General features: G+C 54.9%; 1 protein-coding gene across 3 annotated transcripts in view; it reads right to left on the bottom strand.

The window, feature by feature from the left end:
- Nucleotides 1-2,631: 2,631 nt before the first annotated feature.
- The window catches only part of ZNRF1 (zinc and ring finger 1), an 83,187-nt gene continuing 68,945 nt past the window's right edge, over nt 2,632-16,873 (bottom strand). Inside the window, exons 2-5 of one of the 3 annotated variants that reach the window (XM_070462870.1) lie at nt 12,559-12,654; nt 6,216-6,321; nt 4,774-4,865; nt 2,632-3,924 (exon numbers count right to left, since the gene is read on the bottom strand). In XM_070462870.1, coding sequence (XP_070318971.1) covers nt 4,808-4,865; nt 6,216-6,321; nt 12,559-12,654 — 260 coding nt within the window. In that variant the 3' untranslated portion in view covers nt 2,632-3,924; nt 4,774-4,807. The remainder of the gene's footprint in view (nt 3,925-4,773; nt 4,866-6,215; nt 6,322-12,558; nt 12,655-16,873) is intronic. The other 2 variants (XM_070462871.1, XM_070462869.1) reach the window with 2 other exon arrangements.

Below are 16,873 nucleotides of genomic sequence, written 5' to 3'. Positions count from 1 at the left end.
CCTGCCAACGCCCCCTCGCCCCACCCCATTCACCCCATCAACTGTTCAGGCCCGCAGCAGAGCCAGCCCCGCTAACAGACAAGCTCGGTTCGCACGACTCCTCTGCTAACACCGGGCTGAGCCCTGAGTTCGCTCTTCTGTGACATTTCTGTCCCTTGGATGTGCCAAGGGTGGTGTGGGGCAAGTCTCATGCCTCACCCCCCCGCCCCCCCAAAACCACCCAATAAAGGAAACAGGAGCACTAACCATCAGCCACATGAACTCACTGGTGCCTCTCCTCCCCGCAGGCTGCCTGCCACCAGCAGCCCTCCAGGGGCAGCATTCTGCAGGCCAAGGCTCCTCCCTGGAGTGCCACCCCACCCCCACCCCCCAGCGCCTGGCAACTAGTAGGTGCTCAGCCAATTTGTAAGGAGAAGCTCCAAACATGCAGGAGAGTTGAAGGAACAAGTACACTGTTCACTGAAGATTCAACAATGAATGTTGTTACCTGGCTTGCTTCATGTGTGTAGTTTTGGGAAGCCACTTGGAATTGAGTTACAGATTTTTTCACATCATTCACCTATACAATTCAGCATCTGTTTCCTAGGAATAAGGGCCTAAAAACCTCGACATGATTAAATGGCTACTGTGCATGCTAACTCCCTTCAGTTGTGTCTGATTCTTTGCGACCCCATGGCTATAACCTGCCAGGCTTCTCTATGGGATTTCCTGGGCAAGAACACTGGAGTGGGTTGCCATACCCTCCTCCAGGGGATCTTCCCGACCCAGGGATTGAACCTGAGTCTCTTATGTCTCCTGCATTGGTAGGCGGGTTCTTTACCACTAGTGCCAGCTGGGACTACTACATAACTAGTTTTAGTGAGGTGCCCTTTGCCTAGGAAGCTACCCTCTCCAAGTGTGCAATCCACTTGGCAATCCTCCAATAGCAACCCACTCCAGTATTCGTGCCTGGAAAATCTCACGGACAGAGGAGCCTGGCGGGGTACATTTCATGGGGTTGCAAAGTCATACATGACTTATTGACTAAACAGCCAAGTGTGCTGAGTTCTTGGCAGAGGGAGTGGGTGGAACGCAGCTCCCAGTTCCTGCCAATCCCCCCACCGCCCCCCTCGCCCTCAGAAAAGCAGAGCTCAGGAGAACCGTTTGGACGGAGGATGACAGACACCAGTTCCATCTGGGAAGCCAGGACAACCCCATCCCACCCTCTCCCAGCAGCTGGCAATCTGGGGCTGAATTCAGAGGACACGGCCACCAGCAGAGGGCTGCAGTGAGCCAGACAGGAGTGAAGTCGCTGGGGTGGGATAAACACCAGCCCCAGGAGCCTGGAATAGCACCCAGCGTGGGTTCCAGCCCGCCTCCCACCCAGCTCACCCTGGGTGCCACCAAGGCTGCCAGGCCTAAGCCACTGAAGTGGGCACATAGGTCCCCTCTGCCTGCAGGCCTAGGGGTCAGGCAAGGAGATGTTCAGGGCCAGCTTTGCTGGAGGAATTAAATATAGAACAGGGAGACACAGTTGCCAGGCAGAAGCAGGAGGTGCTGTGAATAGAACAGTGCTCTCTGCGGTGACAATGCCATGAGAGAGTTTGCTATCATGTGCCAGGGCTTCTGGGCAGATTCTCTGACCCTCACGGTGACCTCTGAGCTGTGACTTTGTTCCCACTTCACATGTGGGGCATCTGAGGTTTAGATGGGAGTCCTTTCCCCAACATGGTTCTGCCAGGCAGAGAAGCCCCAGACAGTTTAGAGCCCACGTTCCTGCCACCATGGCAACTGCAGGTTTCCGGGGTCACCATCCCACCAGCTCGGACCCAAACTCCTCTCAAGTCTTTCTCTGGAACGCAGGACGTGCTGAGGCCTTGGCTCACAGCTGCCCACCAGCCTGCAATGCCCTTGCACAAAGGTGCTTCAGCAAGCATCTGACAGAACACGACTGCAGGGCCTTGATGGGGTCAGAGCCTGCACTGGGCAGCACATGGGGGGCGGGGGTGCGGCAGAGCACGTGCCCCCCTCCTGAGCTGCCTTTGCAGGCTCTGCAGTGCCTCTCCAGGAGTGGGTCTGGTGCAGGGAGAGGCCAGGTGGGCACTGGTACCCCCTGCCCTACTCTTCCTACCCTGCCCAGGGTGTGCCAACTCTGGTGAGCCCGGAGTGGCTGGTTCTAATTCAAGGGCTCTGAGCTGGCTCAGCTCCAAAGCAGGGCCTCTTTCTGGGCCTCAATGAAGCATGCCCGTGAGTCAGCATGGAGACTCGGCCGGAGCAACAGGAAGGGCAGGGTGCAGGATGGGGAGCCAAGGATGGTAGTGGTGGTGGGTAATGCCTGGAAGATCTCGAGTCCCTGCAGCCTCCATCGGCTGCAAGATCCTTGCCCAGCAGATCTTTCCAGAAAAGTTCTGTCACGACCACGCCACGGGTGACGACAGATTCCATGAGGCTTGAGCGGGTTTGTAAACCTGCAGGACTCCAGCCTGCCCTGCCCTGCCCTGTTCCCTCACCCAGGAATGCCCACTGAGAACCGTGTCACACACTCGTAGCCCCGACACTGTCCTGAAGGAAGGCTAAAGCAGGTGGGTGAGAGACCAGGGACAGAGACCTTCAATGCTCACTTCTTGGTTGTGTAATAATACTTGATTAAAATGAAGTCACACAGTGCATCTTTTTATTAGACATTATTTTAATACCATATCAAAACACCTTGACTAATGAAGAAAGCCTTTTCCCCCAGCTTTGAACATTTTTTAAACATTTTATAAGGTTTTTTTTTGTTTTGGATTTTAATATATAAATACAGAAACCTATCTTGCCGGAGCTGATGTCACGCATGAACATCAACAGCTAAAATGTTCTCAAACAGAATGCCTGAAAACAGGGGCAGCTGTACACATCCTTTTAGTCTTTTGTCTGTCTAAGTTTTCTGGAAAAAAGAAAAAAAATACACAGGGGTCTAGGAAAAACGTTCAGGCATTTTTGCAGGACACTTGTGGTTGTTAAATCCTCTGAACTGACCAGAACCAGGAGGGAAAGAGGAAAGAGAAATGGGAAGGAGGGGGAGAACATCCTGATGGGCTCGTTTTTGGCAACGAAGTCAAGATATCAGGGTCCCCAGGGGAGAAAAGTGCAAAATCAAGCCAGAAAAATGGGGGGGGGGGATAAAACAAACAAAAAATCCAAGGCAGAGTGGTTGATGGAGAGGCCGCTGGGTGCCGGGCACAGGAGGGCTGTGAGCTCGCTCTGCGCCATCGGCACTCGAGTGGCAAGAACCCGGCTCTGTTCGGTTGTCACTGAGTGGGTTCTGGCCGGGCAGCAGACAGTGATCTGTAAACATCACGAGGGAACACACCAGTCGACACTAGACTTTTTTTTATAATTTTTTTTTTTTTTTTGTAAACACTTTAGAGACAGACCCACAATGCCTTTCAAAGGTGAAAAAGAAAATGCCCTTTCCCTCCTGGGATGAGGATGAGGGGAAGGATAGCGGGTGATTCTTTCTTCTCTCAAACTGGCTCTCATCCAATCTGGTGTCCTCGGGGAGAAAGGGGGACCATTCTCTGGAAGTCAGTGCAGGAGGGCGCCCTGTTCCCACTGCTGTCCCCAGCTCAGCTCTGCCCCAGTGTCCGAAGCCTCCTCTCAGCAACGGGGCCCTGGCTGTCCCTGTGGGGACCGGAAGATGTCAGTCGTGCTTGGTGGGCCCAGGGCCGGCCGCGTGCGTCCTGCTGAGGCCAGGCTGGGGTGCCCCCCAAACGGACGTCATGCTGGGAATCTGGACTTGCAGCTGGTGCCAGGCTCCATGCCCTCTGCCTCTTTCTTCCCTTCGCGTTTTCTTCACCCCACGTCCTCAGTTTTTGAGGTGAATGTAAAAGAGCAAATGTCCCTGAATAGTTTGACATCGTCAGCTGTTCTGGGGGTTTACTTGGGATAAATGAAACAAACCTAACAAAGAACAAAAGAAAACAAAAAAAAAAACGGGAGAAAGAGGGAGAGGGAGAGAGAGCGAGAGAGAGACAGAACGGAAAGAGGCCCCTGAACCCTTGGGTGTGAGATGACGTGGGTTTTGGTTCCTCTGGGGGTGTCGTCTGTTTGGTGGAAGGGACAGGTAGGATGGGGACAGGAGAGGACATTCAGCAGTAAAGGGTGCCCGAGGGAGACACTGGCGCTCACAATGGTTACAGGGTGGGAAATGCCCTGGGCACTCCCGTTTCTGGGGAGGAAGCTGGCTGGGCTGGTCTGTGGTGCAGTCAGGGACCTGGGTTGTGGCAGCGGGGCCCCAAGTCTGGCCTGGAGGTAGCCAGAGGAGGGAAAAACCTGATGAGATGACTGCTGACAAAAGAGGCAGGGACAATGCGCCGTCCCGTTCAATGGCTGTGATGTCCACGTGGGGGTGCAAGTGAGACGTCCCCACCCCCAAAGAAGCAGTACCAACCTCCCCCCGACCCCAACCCCGGTGAGGACCTGCTCCGCCTGCCCAGGAGAACAAGGCACAGAGTCCAGTCACCTTGTTCCCCTCCACCCAGCACTTTCTGAGGCTCTTGCTGAACCTTCTCAGGGAGATTTGCCCTGAACGTCTGGATCACACTGGTCTTTCTCCACCTCCACCCGTCCAGATTCTTCTGGACGACCATGCAAGAGTGGACTCTCAGGCTTCCCAGGAACCACTCCCACCCCACAGAAGCACTGCTGCTTAGACCCTCTTCCCCCGACCCCTTTCAGTGGGGAGGCGGGGGTTTGTGAGGGCAGCTCAGCAACTCCCCCCCAACTCCAGGGCCCCAATCACTGGCTCACCATTGAGAGGAGTCAGCAAGCGAGCCCAGCAGGGTCAGTCCGCAGGGTGTTCTGGACAAGATCTGTTCACTTCAAACCACGAGTCTATGCAACTGAGGGGGGAGACGGCAAGGGGGACGCGTCACCGGCTGAGCAGCTGCTCCTCAGGGCTGGGTCTCCGAGCAGGATTCCTACGTCTCACCCGCGAGGACCCGACACCCACTGTCTACTGGCTGGAAGAAGCAGGGCACTCGGATGGGTGCTGGCTCAGCCGGAGGCCCCATGCCGTGGGGTGGGGTGGCGTGGGCCTAGGCCCGCAGTAAGCGGGGAGCGCGGCCTCGAGAGGGACGAGGCCTCGGGGGCGTGGAGCCCGGGAAGGCGACACAGCTACTACAGAGACAGCGAGTGCGGGGGTCTGCGAGCGGCGGCCAAGCGACCGTCTCCAAGGCTTGAAGAGCAAGCAAGGCTGGTTAGCGCCCTGAGCGGGCCGTCTCCTGAGGCTTCCTCCCTGGCGGTGACGTCTCAGGAGACCCCCCGCTCTGCCTGGCTGTGGCGGGCTGCCAGCAGCCAGCCCTCCTGGGAGAAAGTGGCCCAGGGAGGGACTCAGGAGCGCCAGGCAAAGGCCGGCAGTGAAGTCCTGGAGTCATAGAAAGGGCTGTCCGAGCCGGGAGGGGGCAGAAATGGCCCCAGGATGGCTTTCTGCAAAGGAACCAGACCGGCCATTTGCATAAGTCTCCCCCAGAGCTAGAAGTCCCGTCGCCGGTTCTAGTCAGCGTCTCATAGGACGCTGGCGGCCTGGCGCCGGCCCGGGCCCAGACCCAGACCCTCCCCGCACCAGCCACATCCGCCTTCGGCCCCGTGGCCGTCGGCCCCAGTTAGGCTTCAGGAAAGCCTGCGTCAGGAAGCAGTTCCAAGGCCCGAGGGGCCGAGGGCAGTGGAGGCCACGGATGGCACGGGGCGGCCTCCGGTCCTGAGTGAGGAGTCTTTTTTCCAGTTGGAAACAAGAACGACGCTCGAGCTGGAGCTGGAGGACAAATCTCGGCCTTGCTAATTACGGCGGCGCCCGCCCCACAGGTAGTGAATATTTCCGCCCACGGGCCTCTGGAGAGAGGGGCGGGGCCTGGGAGGAGCCTCCGGGCCGAGGGGCGGGGCCTGGAGCTGCGGGGCGGGGCGGGGCAGCCAGCACCTCCCTCCGAGCTGGCCCCGCGACACAGACCCGGGTCTGCACACTGCGGAGCATGGGTGGGGCTCTTGGAGACGCACGGAGACCCAACCTTCCAGGAGGCTAGGGATCTACCGGCCTCCGCGGCTCTGCGCCCCGCGCGTCCAGACGTCCCCGCCTGCGGCCTCTGCCTCGACCCCGCTCAGGGTCCTTGTGACGGCCGGCTCTTTCCTCCCACCACGGGGAAGGAGCCCTCTGGTGTCTGGGTGTGGCTGAGCTGGGCCTGCCGGCTCCCTCGTACCTTTTGTGATAAATGCACAGGCAGGGCAGCCTGGCTATCGTGTCCCCCTGAAGCAGCTCCTCCAGGCAGATCACACACTCACCCGCGTCTTTAGTCAGCACGTCATCTGCAGAGAGGGGACGGTGGGAGAGGACGGGGGTCAGTCGCCGGCTGTCAGGAGTCTGAGAGCCGGTTGAGACGGCGTGGGCCGCCTGAGTGAGCCAAAGTCCACGGCGGACCTTGACGTGAAGGTCCTCACTGCGGACACCAGACATGTACACCACACACCAACTATCTGAGGACAAGATGGGGTTAACTACCAAATCCGCAGCCCAGGAGACAGAGGATGAAGATGAGCGGGGGAGGGAGTCCTGGGAGCGGGGCAGCATGAGACAGACTGGCTCCCTGGACAGACGCTCTCCCTAAACACACACAGGCCAGGGACTGATTCCTGGTTCCGGGGGAAAACGGTGATGGAGAGCTGGACTAGGCAAGAATGGGGAGAAAGAGGCACTCTAGCAGGATTTTTCAGGACACTACACAGGATTATTCACAACGAGTGGGAAATGTCCACCAGCTGATGGAGAAATGAACCGTGTGGACCCACACAATGGAGTATCACTGAGCCAGGAAAGGTGAAGGGCTGATGCGGGCTGCAACACGGACGCACCTTGAAAACACGGTGCCGAGTGAAGGAAGCTAGACGCAAAAGGCCACCGGCTGTATGATTCCCTTTGTGCAAAATGTCCAGAGGAGGAAAATTTAGAGAAAAAGTTAGGTCAGGGGGCACTGGAGAGTGAGTGCTTCATGAGTAAGGGATTTTCCTTTTTCTTTTTTTTTGTGGTAACATAAGATGTACCCTCTAGATAAAAATGTAAGAGTACAGAACACTACTGCTATAGGCATCATGTTGCAGAGCAGATCTCTAACCTTATTCATCTTACGTAACTGCAATTTTCTACCTGTTGAATAGCAATTGCCTGTTTTGCTCTCCTCTGCCATCCACCCTTCTGCTCTCCAGTTCTATGGAGCTGACTGTTGACTCCTTTAGATCCTTTATTTAAGTGGAATCATACAACAAGGTCCTTCTGGGGTGATGAAATGTTTGCAACTAGACAGAGACGGTGGTTGCACAATGTTGTGAATGTCCTAAATGCTGCCACACTGTTACTTGCATGTTAAACACATTTTAACTCTATTAAATAGCTTGAATAAAAAGACACCTTAAGCTCCCACCAGAAAAGAATGAATGGAAGGAAGCTGCCGGGCACCATGGCCCTGGGTGAAGCCTTAAGCACAACAGCAGGAGCAGAGCTGGGGGCCAAACCAACACCCTCCAGGACATTCCTGTGACATTCTGGGCACTGGCGACTCAAGTGAATAAGCCACGGTCTCAGGATTCAAGAAACTCACAGCCCAGCAGGGGCAGCTGAACAAGACGGAAATGAACAGCACAGGGATTCCTGGAAGTCTCAGGACGCACACAGATCCAGATGTGAAAAGTGTGGGAGACGCCTGGGTGGGGTGGGGACGGCTCAGGGAGGGGTGTTCCAGGCGAGGGGACAGCGTCTGTGCACCTGGGTGGGAAGGATGCTACTGCAGAGTTGTGGGGCCACGGGGGGAGGTGAGACCAACATCCTAAGGACGGGCTTGGGACCTGCATTCTGCTTCGAGGCCTGAGCTTCCTCTGGTTCGATGAGGGGCCCTGGAGTCATGCTCTGATCACATCTGGCCTTCTGAAACCACTGGGAGTGGCTAGAAGAGCCCTGGGGGGGTGGGGGGGGGAGCCTGCTCCGGAGGCTGACGCAGCACCGCAGCAGAGGGGAACTCAAGGCCAGTGCCAGCACTGGGGGTGGGAGGATGACACAAACTGGGGCAGCTGGACAAACTTGGGGGGGGGGGGCGCTCGTCACGACAAGAGGGAGCCCAGGAGGAGGGCTGACTTGGGCTGGGCACGATGAACTCAGCGCTGGGTGGGAGGTGCTGAGCAGGAGTCTCCCCAGGGACATGGCCACGGAAACCTCCTGGAGTCCACTCAAGTCCAGATCTGGGGTTTAGAGGAGAGATGTGGCCACAGCGGGAGGTGGGGGATACAGAGCTTAGACAAACCCAGAGAGGGCAGACGACTGAACCAGGTGAACTCTAGTATTTGAAAGGCAGGTGAAAAGAGGTGAAGTCAGCAAAAGGCTACCCAGACGTTCTCAAAACCACAGAAGAAATATCCAGAAGCTGGCTTCCAAATGTGAAAAGAGCAGAGCCTGAAGCTGGAGAATTCCTCACTCCTGAAATATTTTAATTGATTGTGGACACAGCCAGGGATACACACTCAGATTTCATGTGTGCGTGTGTTCAATGAGCCGCAGGATCTTACGAGCCAGGCAGGCACCTGGTTTTATTCCTGATTGGCAAACGGGGACAATACGGCCAGAGAACCAGACACCCTGCTGAAGTCAGAGAGCTGGTGAATGGGAGCGGGCCGGGGACCCTGGGAGCTCAGGGAAGCAGGCAGTGCCCACACACAGCACAGAGCCCAGGAAGCAGCACCTCCCCACCTCAGAAGGCAGGAAGAGCCCAAATCCAGCAACAGGTCTGAGTGGGTTGAGTAAAACTTCCTGTCCCAATCCCCCAGGCGCTAGGAATCAGCAGCCCCAGGTGTCCCTGGATGCCCAGCAGGGGAGGAAACATGGCTGAAGCTAACGCCTGCCCACCACCCAGATCCTACAGGACTTCTGCTCTCTCATGCTAGGAGCCCACCGCCAGCTGCCAGGGGACCTTGCCGTCCAAAGGAGAGGACCCCGAGCCACGCTGAGATTACTATGCAGATGGACTCTGATGCCTCTGGGCTGGGCACCCCAAGGTCCCCAGAGCAGGGGGGCCTGACTGATCCTGGTCGATGAGAACACAGAACCAAGCTGTTCTTTCTCCTCAAGCCCCATAAGCCCCAGCTTCCTGACACCGTGTGCAAAGCCAGGCGAGGGGTGGTGCTGACAGGGCCAACGCTAGGTTCCAACGCAGACCACAGAAGCAGCCCAGGGTGGTGGGCAGTGCGCTCCCCTCCTGCTGCCGGGGAGGGGGTAGGAGGTGACGGCGCACTTCTGCCTGGTCTGGTCCCCGACAGCTGCTGTTCATCAAAGAGGAGTGGCTGAGGAGGAGGAGAAGAGGGAGCCCTCACTTCTCTGGGACCAGCTGCACGCCACAAGTGTCACACACACAGCCTGCTGAACCCTGAAGACCCTGCAGGGTCAGGGCTGCAGCTGAGGCTGCGGGTAAGCGGCCAGGATCCCCGCGCTGCTCCTTCCACTTGGCCAACCTGCTCCTGTCCTTCAGAGACTAGGCGACAGTCTCTGCTCTGGGGCTGGAAACCACCACCCACCTCACCGAGGGCTCCAGCCCGCCCTCCGGGTGGGTGCAGGAGCCTGGCTGCAGGGAGCGCAGGCCCGACATCGCCTGGTGGGACTGCCAGCGCTGCCCAGGCGGGCTGGGCTTCCATCAAGACAAGCGGAGGGGGGCCCTCAGGCCCGAGGGGCTTCAAGTTCACAGAGGCTGCCCTGGGGGGCCCCTCAGCCCCCTCTTCCCAGGGCTCCCTCTCCCCCACCTCATGCACCGGCTGCCAGGAGCCCTCTCCTGCCGTCCCCCCTGCAGGAAGGGCGCCTGCATAGACACCCCCAGGCAGACCCCAGGCCGACAGACTCAGTTGCTACTAGCATCAGTAATAGCTCCCAGCAGCGCCCCCACTGGCTTGGGCAAACTCCCCAGCCAGGACCTGGCTCCCCAAGACCCGAGAAAAGGCACTTCCATCCCAACCACGGGGTCCCTGAGAGCAGAGACACAGGCCAAACAAGCACCATGGCACAGGTCTGCTGGCGGTGGGTAAACGAGCAGGAGGCACCACTGCTTTGAGGGCAGCCAGAGTCCCTTTCCTTTAAAGAAATCTTGTGTGACATTCAGCATTTAGCTGGAGGCGATGACCTTTGGCCGAGAGGAGGGGTGGGCAGGCAGGACCTAAGAAGCAGGGCATGGGTCTGCGCCCCAGAAGAAAGCTGAGCAGACAGGAGCTTTTAAAGCTGCTCTGACAGCCACCAAGCTCGCTCAACACTGCTGGCAAAAGAGCCTGCCACACGCCAGGCTCTCCCAGAGCCAAGGAGCCCTGCTGGTCACGGAATTGGGGCCTCCTCGGTCCTAGGACTGTGACCCTTCTGTTCACGGCAGAACCAGGCCCCTCACCTCCAGATTCACTCTACTGGCTGACCAACATGATGGTCAAAACCTGAGTGCGTGTTCTTGAGGATGCGACTTGCCCCAGTCTCAGAACCACAGAGAGACCTTGGAAAGGGAGAGAAATTTTAAGATCCCGTCAAGCTGGCCACATGTATCCAAGCAAACGGGTCCCCAGACTCCATCCTCACCCTTGAGGCATCCATCCTGGGCTCAGAGCTACCCACAGAGGAGAAGAGAGGACAGGAGACTCTGTGCTCTGGGTGCACCCCCACCGGGCCACCGGGTCACCCGGACTCACGGGCCAGGAGCCCGTGTGGGAGCACCAGCTCCTGGTCTTCTCCTGAGCACTGGGTGAACCAGTTAAACTACTCTTGCCTTTCCTAAACTGGCCTTTTAAAAAAAAATCTGGCAGGCAGCTACTGGAGGCCTTCTAACCTACGGCTCAGGCCAACACTCATAATAAGAAAAATATTACTTTCTATCAGCCTCATTTAGGAGGTTTCTTTTTTCCCCCACTCTGTGGTGGTTAACTAAATTTCACCTTACATAACTGCTATCAATTTCCTAAACATTTCCCCAACTGGTGCTAGCATCTACAGAAAGGGTGTGTGTGTGTAGATGGGGAATCTCCCGGGAATGACCAGAAATTTCAGTGAATCTTCCTTTCTATATCTCAGAACAGGCCCCAGACCAGCCCTGGAGACTCACACTCCATATACAGACCCCAGGTGGCAAATACCTTCCTCAAGCCTGGAAGGTTTAGGTGTCCTTAGACAGACTGCACGTGTTAACAGTACACGCAGAGGGGTGGGGCACCTTCTTCACCTTAAGACAAATTCCACTGATGGGACCAGAAGCAACACACTGCTCTTTGCCTCTGGTGATTAAGGACTGGCTTTTGCAAAAAAGATCCTCCGGTTCACACTCACACACACACACCCCCTCTCACGCACACCTTCCCCTCCCCTGGCCCCGAAGAGATGGTTTTGCAACTGTGTGTATGTCAGTCTCTCAACTGTGTCTGACTCTTTGAGACCTCATGGACTGTAGCCCACCAGGCTCCTCTGTCCATGGGATTCTCCAGGCAAGAATCCTGGAGTGGGTTGCCATTTCCTCCTCCAGGGGATCTTCCCAACGCAGGGATCAAACCCAGGTCTCCCACACTGCAGGCAAATTCTTTACCACCTGAGCCACGAGGGAAGCTCCCAAGTGAAAGTGAAAGTCGCTCCATCGCGTCCGACTCTTTGCAGCCCCATGGACGGTAGCCCACCAGACTCCTCTGTCCACAGAATTCTCCAGAAAGAACACTGTTCCCCCTTCTCCAGTGGATGTTCCCAACCCAGGGATCAAACCCATGTCTCTCACATTGCAGGTGGTTACTTTACCATCTGTCTGAGCCACCAGGGAAGGCTTTTCAGAGAGAGGAGGGAGATAATGGGAACAGACCAAGAACAGGCACGGCCAGGCCTCCAAGGGGACTCTCAGTCTGAGTGAGGCCCGGAGGACACCAAGGACAACGCGGGCACACCCATGCCACGGCAAGATATTTGGGTTTGATCCCTAGGAAATGGCAACCCATGCAGTATTCTGGCCCGGAGAGTTCCACAGACAGAGGAGCCTGGTGGGCTAGAGTCCATGGGGCCCCAAAGAGCCAGACACGACGGAAGCAACCGAGCACGCACGCACACTAGGCAGGTGTTAGCTTTCACTCTGTCCATGGGGTGTCGTGGCAGGGGACCTGGGTTTCATGGAGTCCCCCGATGTACTCTTGCTCAGCCCCTAGGTGGCCGGTCAGTTCTTAGTCCTCAAAGGTGTCCACACATCACATCTATTCTGCCCTGGACAGTCAGGCTTAAGCAAGTTGTGCAAAGCTCAGCCCGGACTCCCCTCCCCGACAGAGAGCTGGTGCTCCCATGGACCCTCCGCTCTCAGCTGTGGGTGACCAAGGCCTGTCTTCCAAGCCCGACATGAGAGGAACTAAGCAGGTAGAAGAAAGGACGGGGAGCATTAGCCTCCGGAGGGACTCCCACCCTGCCCCACTCCCCTTGCCCTTCCTGCTGAGAGGCAGGGTGCAGAAGCTGCCCAGAGCCCAACCCCACCCCCCACCCCCCCCCACCCCCGCCTCCCACCCCAACCAAGCCCTCACCGTTGTAGGAAAGACGAGGTTTGCTCAGACACATTATAAAGTGCATTTCCATCTCATCGGAAGCCACGGACTTGGAGCAAATGGGGCACTTGAAACCTGAAAGAAGAGAGAACAGAATGAAATGTTTTGTTTCCCCAAACCAAGCATATCCATAATAAAGGTGGAAACTCTTGGGTGACTCTGGCCATGTGGGCTCAGAATCAACACCGGGAATGACAGTCTAGATACATCTCACAACTGACTTCTACATTAAGGCAAGTAACACTTCGTTTCTTTGTTATAGCCTCCAACTCCCATTTCTTCATGGAGGCTCACCCTTAGCAGAGACATTACTTTGCCAACAAAGGTCTGTCTAGTCAAGGCTATGGTTTTTCCAGTGGTCATGTATGAATGTGAGAGTTGGACTATAAAGAAAGCTGAGCACCAAAGAATTGATGCTTTTGAACTGTGGTGTTGGAGAAGACTCTTGAGAGTCCCTTGGACTGCAAGGAGATCCAACCAGTCCATCCTAAAGGAGATCAGTCCTGGGTGTTCATTGGAAGGACTGATGCTGAAGCTGAAACTCCAATACTTTGGCCACCTGATGTGAAGAGCTGACTCATTTGAAAAGACCCTGATGCTGGGAAAGACTGAAGGCAGGAGGAGAAGGGGACTACAGAGGATGAGATGGTTGGATGGCATCACTGACTCAATGGACATGGGTTTGGGTGAACTCTGGGAGTTGGTGATGGACAGGGAGGCCTGGCGTGCTGCAGTTCATGGGGTTGTAGAGTTGGACAGACTGAGCAACTGAACTGAAATGAACTGAACACCCTTGTCATGCCCCTTTCCAAAGCCTACCAGCTGTCTCTGGCAGCCAACTTGAGTTTTCTTTGCATTCAGATCCTTTCCCAAGGGGGTCTAGTGGGCAGTGGGGACAGGGAGGCATTGATCGAATCAAGGTGACTGAACAGTGTGTCTTTGAATAACAAAGAGTTAACATCCTTCCGCCTGTGGCCCTCAAACCACTTAGCTAGGTCGCCAGGGAAGGAAGCCCTACAGGTGTGGGCACTTCTGCGCCTCAGCTTGAGCACCTTCCCTCCTGCGGCTCCCACAGCTGCCCCTGGAGAGTGTGTGCGCAGCGGGGTGGCCCTGCAGAGCGCTCCCGAATGCCGCACATGCCTTGGCCTTTCCTCCAAGAGTGGCAGCTGTTTCACAGCCACAGGTGACTGACCCTGCCGCTTTATTCTCCAGGAAGTTTACTTATTACACACCTGGGGTGTTTCATCAAACTGTATCAGCACTGGATATTTTGGCGGAGAATCTTTTGAGCTGAACTCCATGATGCAAACTTAGTCCTTTGATCGTTTTTTATAAATCAATCATTTTTTGACCTATTTTTACAGATAAATATAGATTTTTACAAATACAAATCTTTCCAATTTCTCCCATTTTACTTTTATTAAAATTACTTTTCAAAGGGGGAACTCCCTCCCTGGTGCTCTGGTGGCCAAGACTCTTGTGCTCCCAATGCAGGGGGCTTGGATTCGATCTCTGGGTCAGGGAACTAGATCTTGCATGCTGAAAGTAAAGATCCCACATGCCTCAATGAAGACTTGGTGCAGCCAAATAAATAAATATTTAAAAACAAAACAAATGGGAAATTCCCTGGTGGTCCAGTGGTTAGGACTCTGCTTTCCTAGGTTTGATCCCTGCTCAGGGAACTAAGATCCCACAAGCTGCACAGTGGAGCAAAAAAAAAAAAAAAAAAAGTACTGCTTTCAAATAGATTACTTCACTTTCATTCTACTAAAAAGACTGAAAAGTTGTCTATTTATTTGTCCACATCAAATTTTAAACACCACAGTGTTTCCCTTATGCGACCATAACCCCTACTTTCCCAGGTCAAATACAGGACGTCTAAACACTGTTGTGAAGATTTGACCCTTCTGTTTATTTTCAGCCTAAATGTCCACACACAGTTTCACTGGACGCAGGAACAGTATGTACCATGAGAAGAGGGTTCATGGAAAAGAGGAGCTCACACCTTCCCCAGTGTCCTTCCTGATGGGGCTCGCTCATTCTGCAGGGCAGCCCCTGACCCGGACAGCTGGCGGTGCTGAGACAGGAAGCGGGCCGGCGCCCGGGCAGGGCACAAGCCCTTGGCATGAAGTCTTCTCCGAACCCTCCTCTCTTTAGGGACAGGGCTCTGAGCTCCAGAACCAGACAGAACACCCACAGTCTGGCCCACTCAAGGCAAAGTGGACCTCAGACTCCACGGCACCAAACCCATTCCCGCAGCCCCTTTCCTTAGAGATACTCAGGGTCTACGTGCATTGGCTAAAAAGTCCTGGAGGTGCTGTCATCTCAAGGACTCTGGCTGAGCTTTGAGAAAGGGCTATATTTTCTGATCTCTGGGTGGTGATGAATCCATTAAAGACAAAACCAGAACACAGAAAAGAAACGTGAGGGGGAGGGTCCATCGTGTGTCCTAGTACAGGTGAGTCATGAACTCGAGTCTGGCATGGTGAGAATGCTCTTCACCTCTAACTTCAGTCCCTCTGTCCCCCGAATCTGCCCTCAGGCCTGTGCCACGCAAACACACCAATACTTGTACTAAATAACATTCCACAGAATGACCAGCCACTGAGACAGTTGTTCACCCTTCTTTCTGACTCAAAAGACCAAGGTTTTGCAACATTTAAGTGACTACAGGATGTTTTCACTTTAAACTTGCCAAGTTAGGCCCCTGTCTGCAGGCTGAGGGTGCAGGGCTGAGGGGAGGCCAGGATGGACCTGACAGGTCCTCGACACCACGTCCCGATGCAGCCAACGGGAGGTGGTGAGTGGCTGCTCACTAAAGAAAAGCCCTTCACTGTGTACATTACTCACTTCTTTGACTACTCAGAATAGTCATGTTGTTACAATAGCATCACTCAAACCCTCACACCCCACCGTGATTCCCTGAGTATAGAAGGGTCAGTCAAGTTACAGCTATGATGCTGCGAAAAAGGGATACCCCACAAGAAAGATCTACAAGGAAACGTCACTGGACATTTATGTCCTAGGAAAAAACAAGATGAGATTCACAGGTTTAGGCGGATCCTCTCATTGTACAGATAAAGAAAGAGACGCCAGGAGGCCAACAGTCAAACAAGTGGGGGGCCGAGCTAAGACCAGAATCAGATTTCTTAGCTCCCAACCTAAAGTCCTTGCCATTAGTAAGAGCTGGCTGCAGGTGTGCTGATGTGACTTCTAATCAGAAGTATACATTTGGCCTTTGTCCTGTTTCTGGCACAGAGCTAAAACCCCTGGAATCCCCTAACGTAAGGCCGATAGCATTTGGTCTTTCGTCATCACTTCCTGAAAACAGTTCCAGAAACAAACGAGAAAGGATTAAAGGAGTGTTTTTTTATTCAAAACCATCCCCTTTCAACTGCATCACAGTCTATGTAAACGAGGTGACTTTTGGAAAGTCCCTAAGGATGTCCGGTTGCCGAGAGAAACAACCACGTGATTAGAGGACTGGAACTTCCAGCCCCACCCGACCTCGAGGCTGGACCAGTCACCAGTGGCCAGGGGTTTAATCGATCATGCCTATGTGATGAAGCCCCCATTAAACCCCACAGGCAGAGGGTCTAAGAGCTCTCTGGCTGGAGGTCTGAGGAGAGTGGTGTGCCTGGGGACAGTGTGGCTCTGCGTTCCTTCCCCACACCTGACCCTGTGCACCTCTTTCCCTGGGCTGTTCCCGAGTTACACTTTTCATAATAAACCGTTGGTCTAGTGAGTGAAATGTCTCTGAGGTCTGGGAGCTACTCTAGCATATTAAACATACGTGATGGAGGGGGCATGGGAACCTCCAATTAACAGGCAGCTGGACAGAAGTGGAGGGTGACAACCCGGGCTTGTGACTGGCCTTGGAAGTGGGGGCCGTCCTGTGGGGCTGAGCCTGTGGGATCGGATGCCATCTCCACGTAGATACCCTCAGAATTAAGTTAATTGCTTGGTGGTGTTGGGAAACACACCTCAGGACAGAGTTTTCAAAAAGAGGTGGGCTGGGAAATACTAGGTCTTGGACGAAGCACCTATGGTAGGGAGAGACCTGTATTCTAATGAAAGCAGGGTCAGTACCGCTTCCATCACCTACCTCTGCGTTTGTCTATGCGTGTGTAAGGCTAAAAAAACAATAAACCTCAGGGTCTGTTGTTATGTGAGTGGGGAAGACCAAGATGACCCGGGTTTTCCAGCCTTAAGACCTTAGCAAGTAGTCTACTCTCCCTGGACCTCAGTTCCTCATCTGAAAAAGAGAGACATCTACCTCCCTTTGGAGGATCAA

The sequence above is a fragment of the Odocoileus virginianus genome, unplaced genomic scaffold (assembly GCF_023699985.2).
Source record: "Odocoileus virginianus isolate 20LAN1187 ecotype Illinois unplaced genomic scaffold, Ovbor_1.2 Unplaced_Scaffold_15, whole genome shotgun sequence".
Lineage (NCBI taxonomy): Eukaryota > Metazoa > Chordata > Mammalia > Artiodactyla > Cervidae > Odocoileus > Odocoileus virginianus.
Note: the sequence above shows the minus strand (reverse complement) of the source record. Positions and strands in the feature narration are given on the sequence as shown.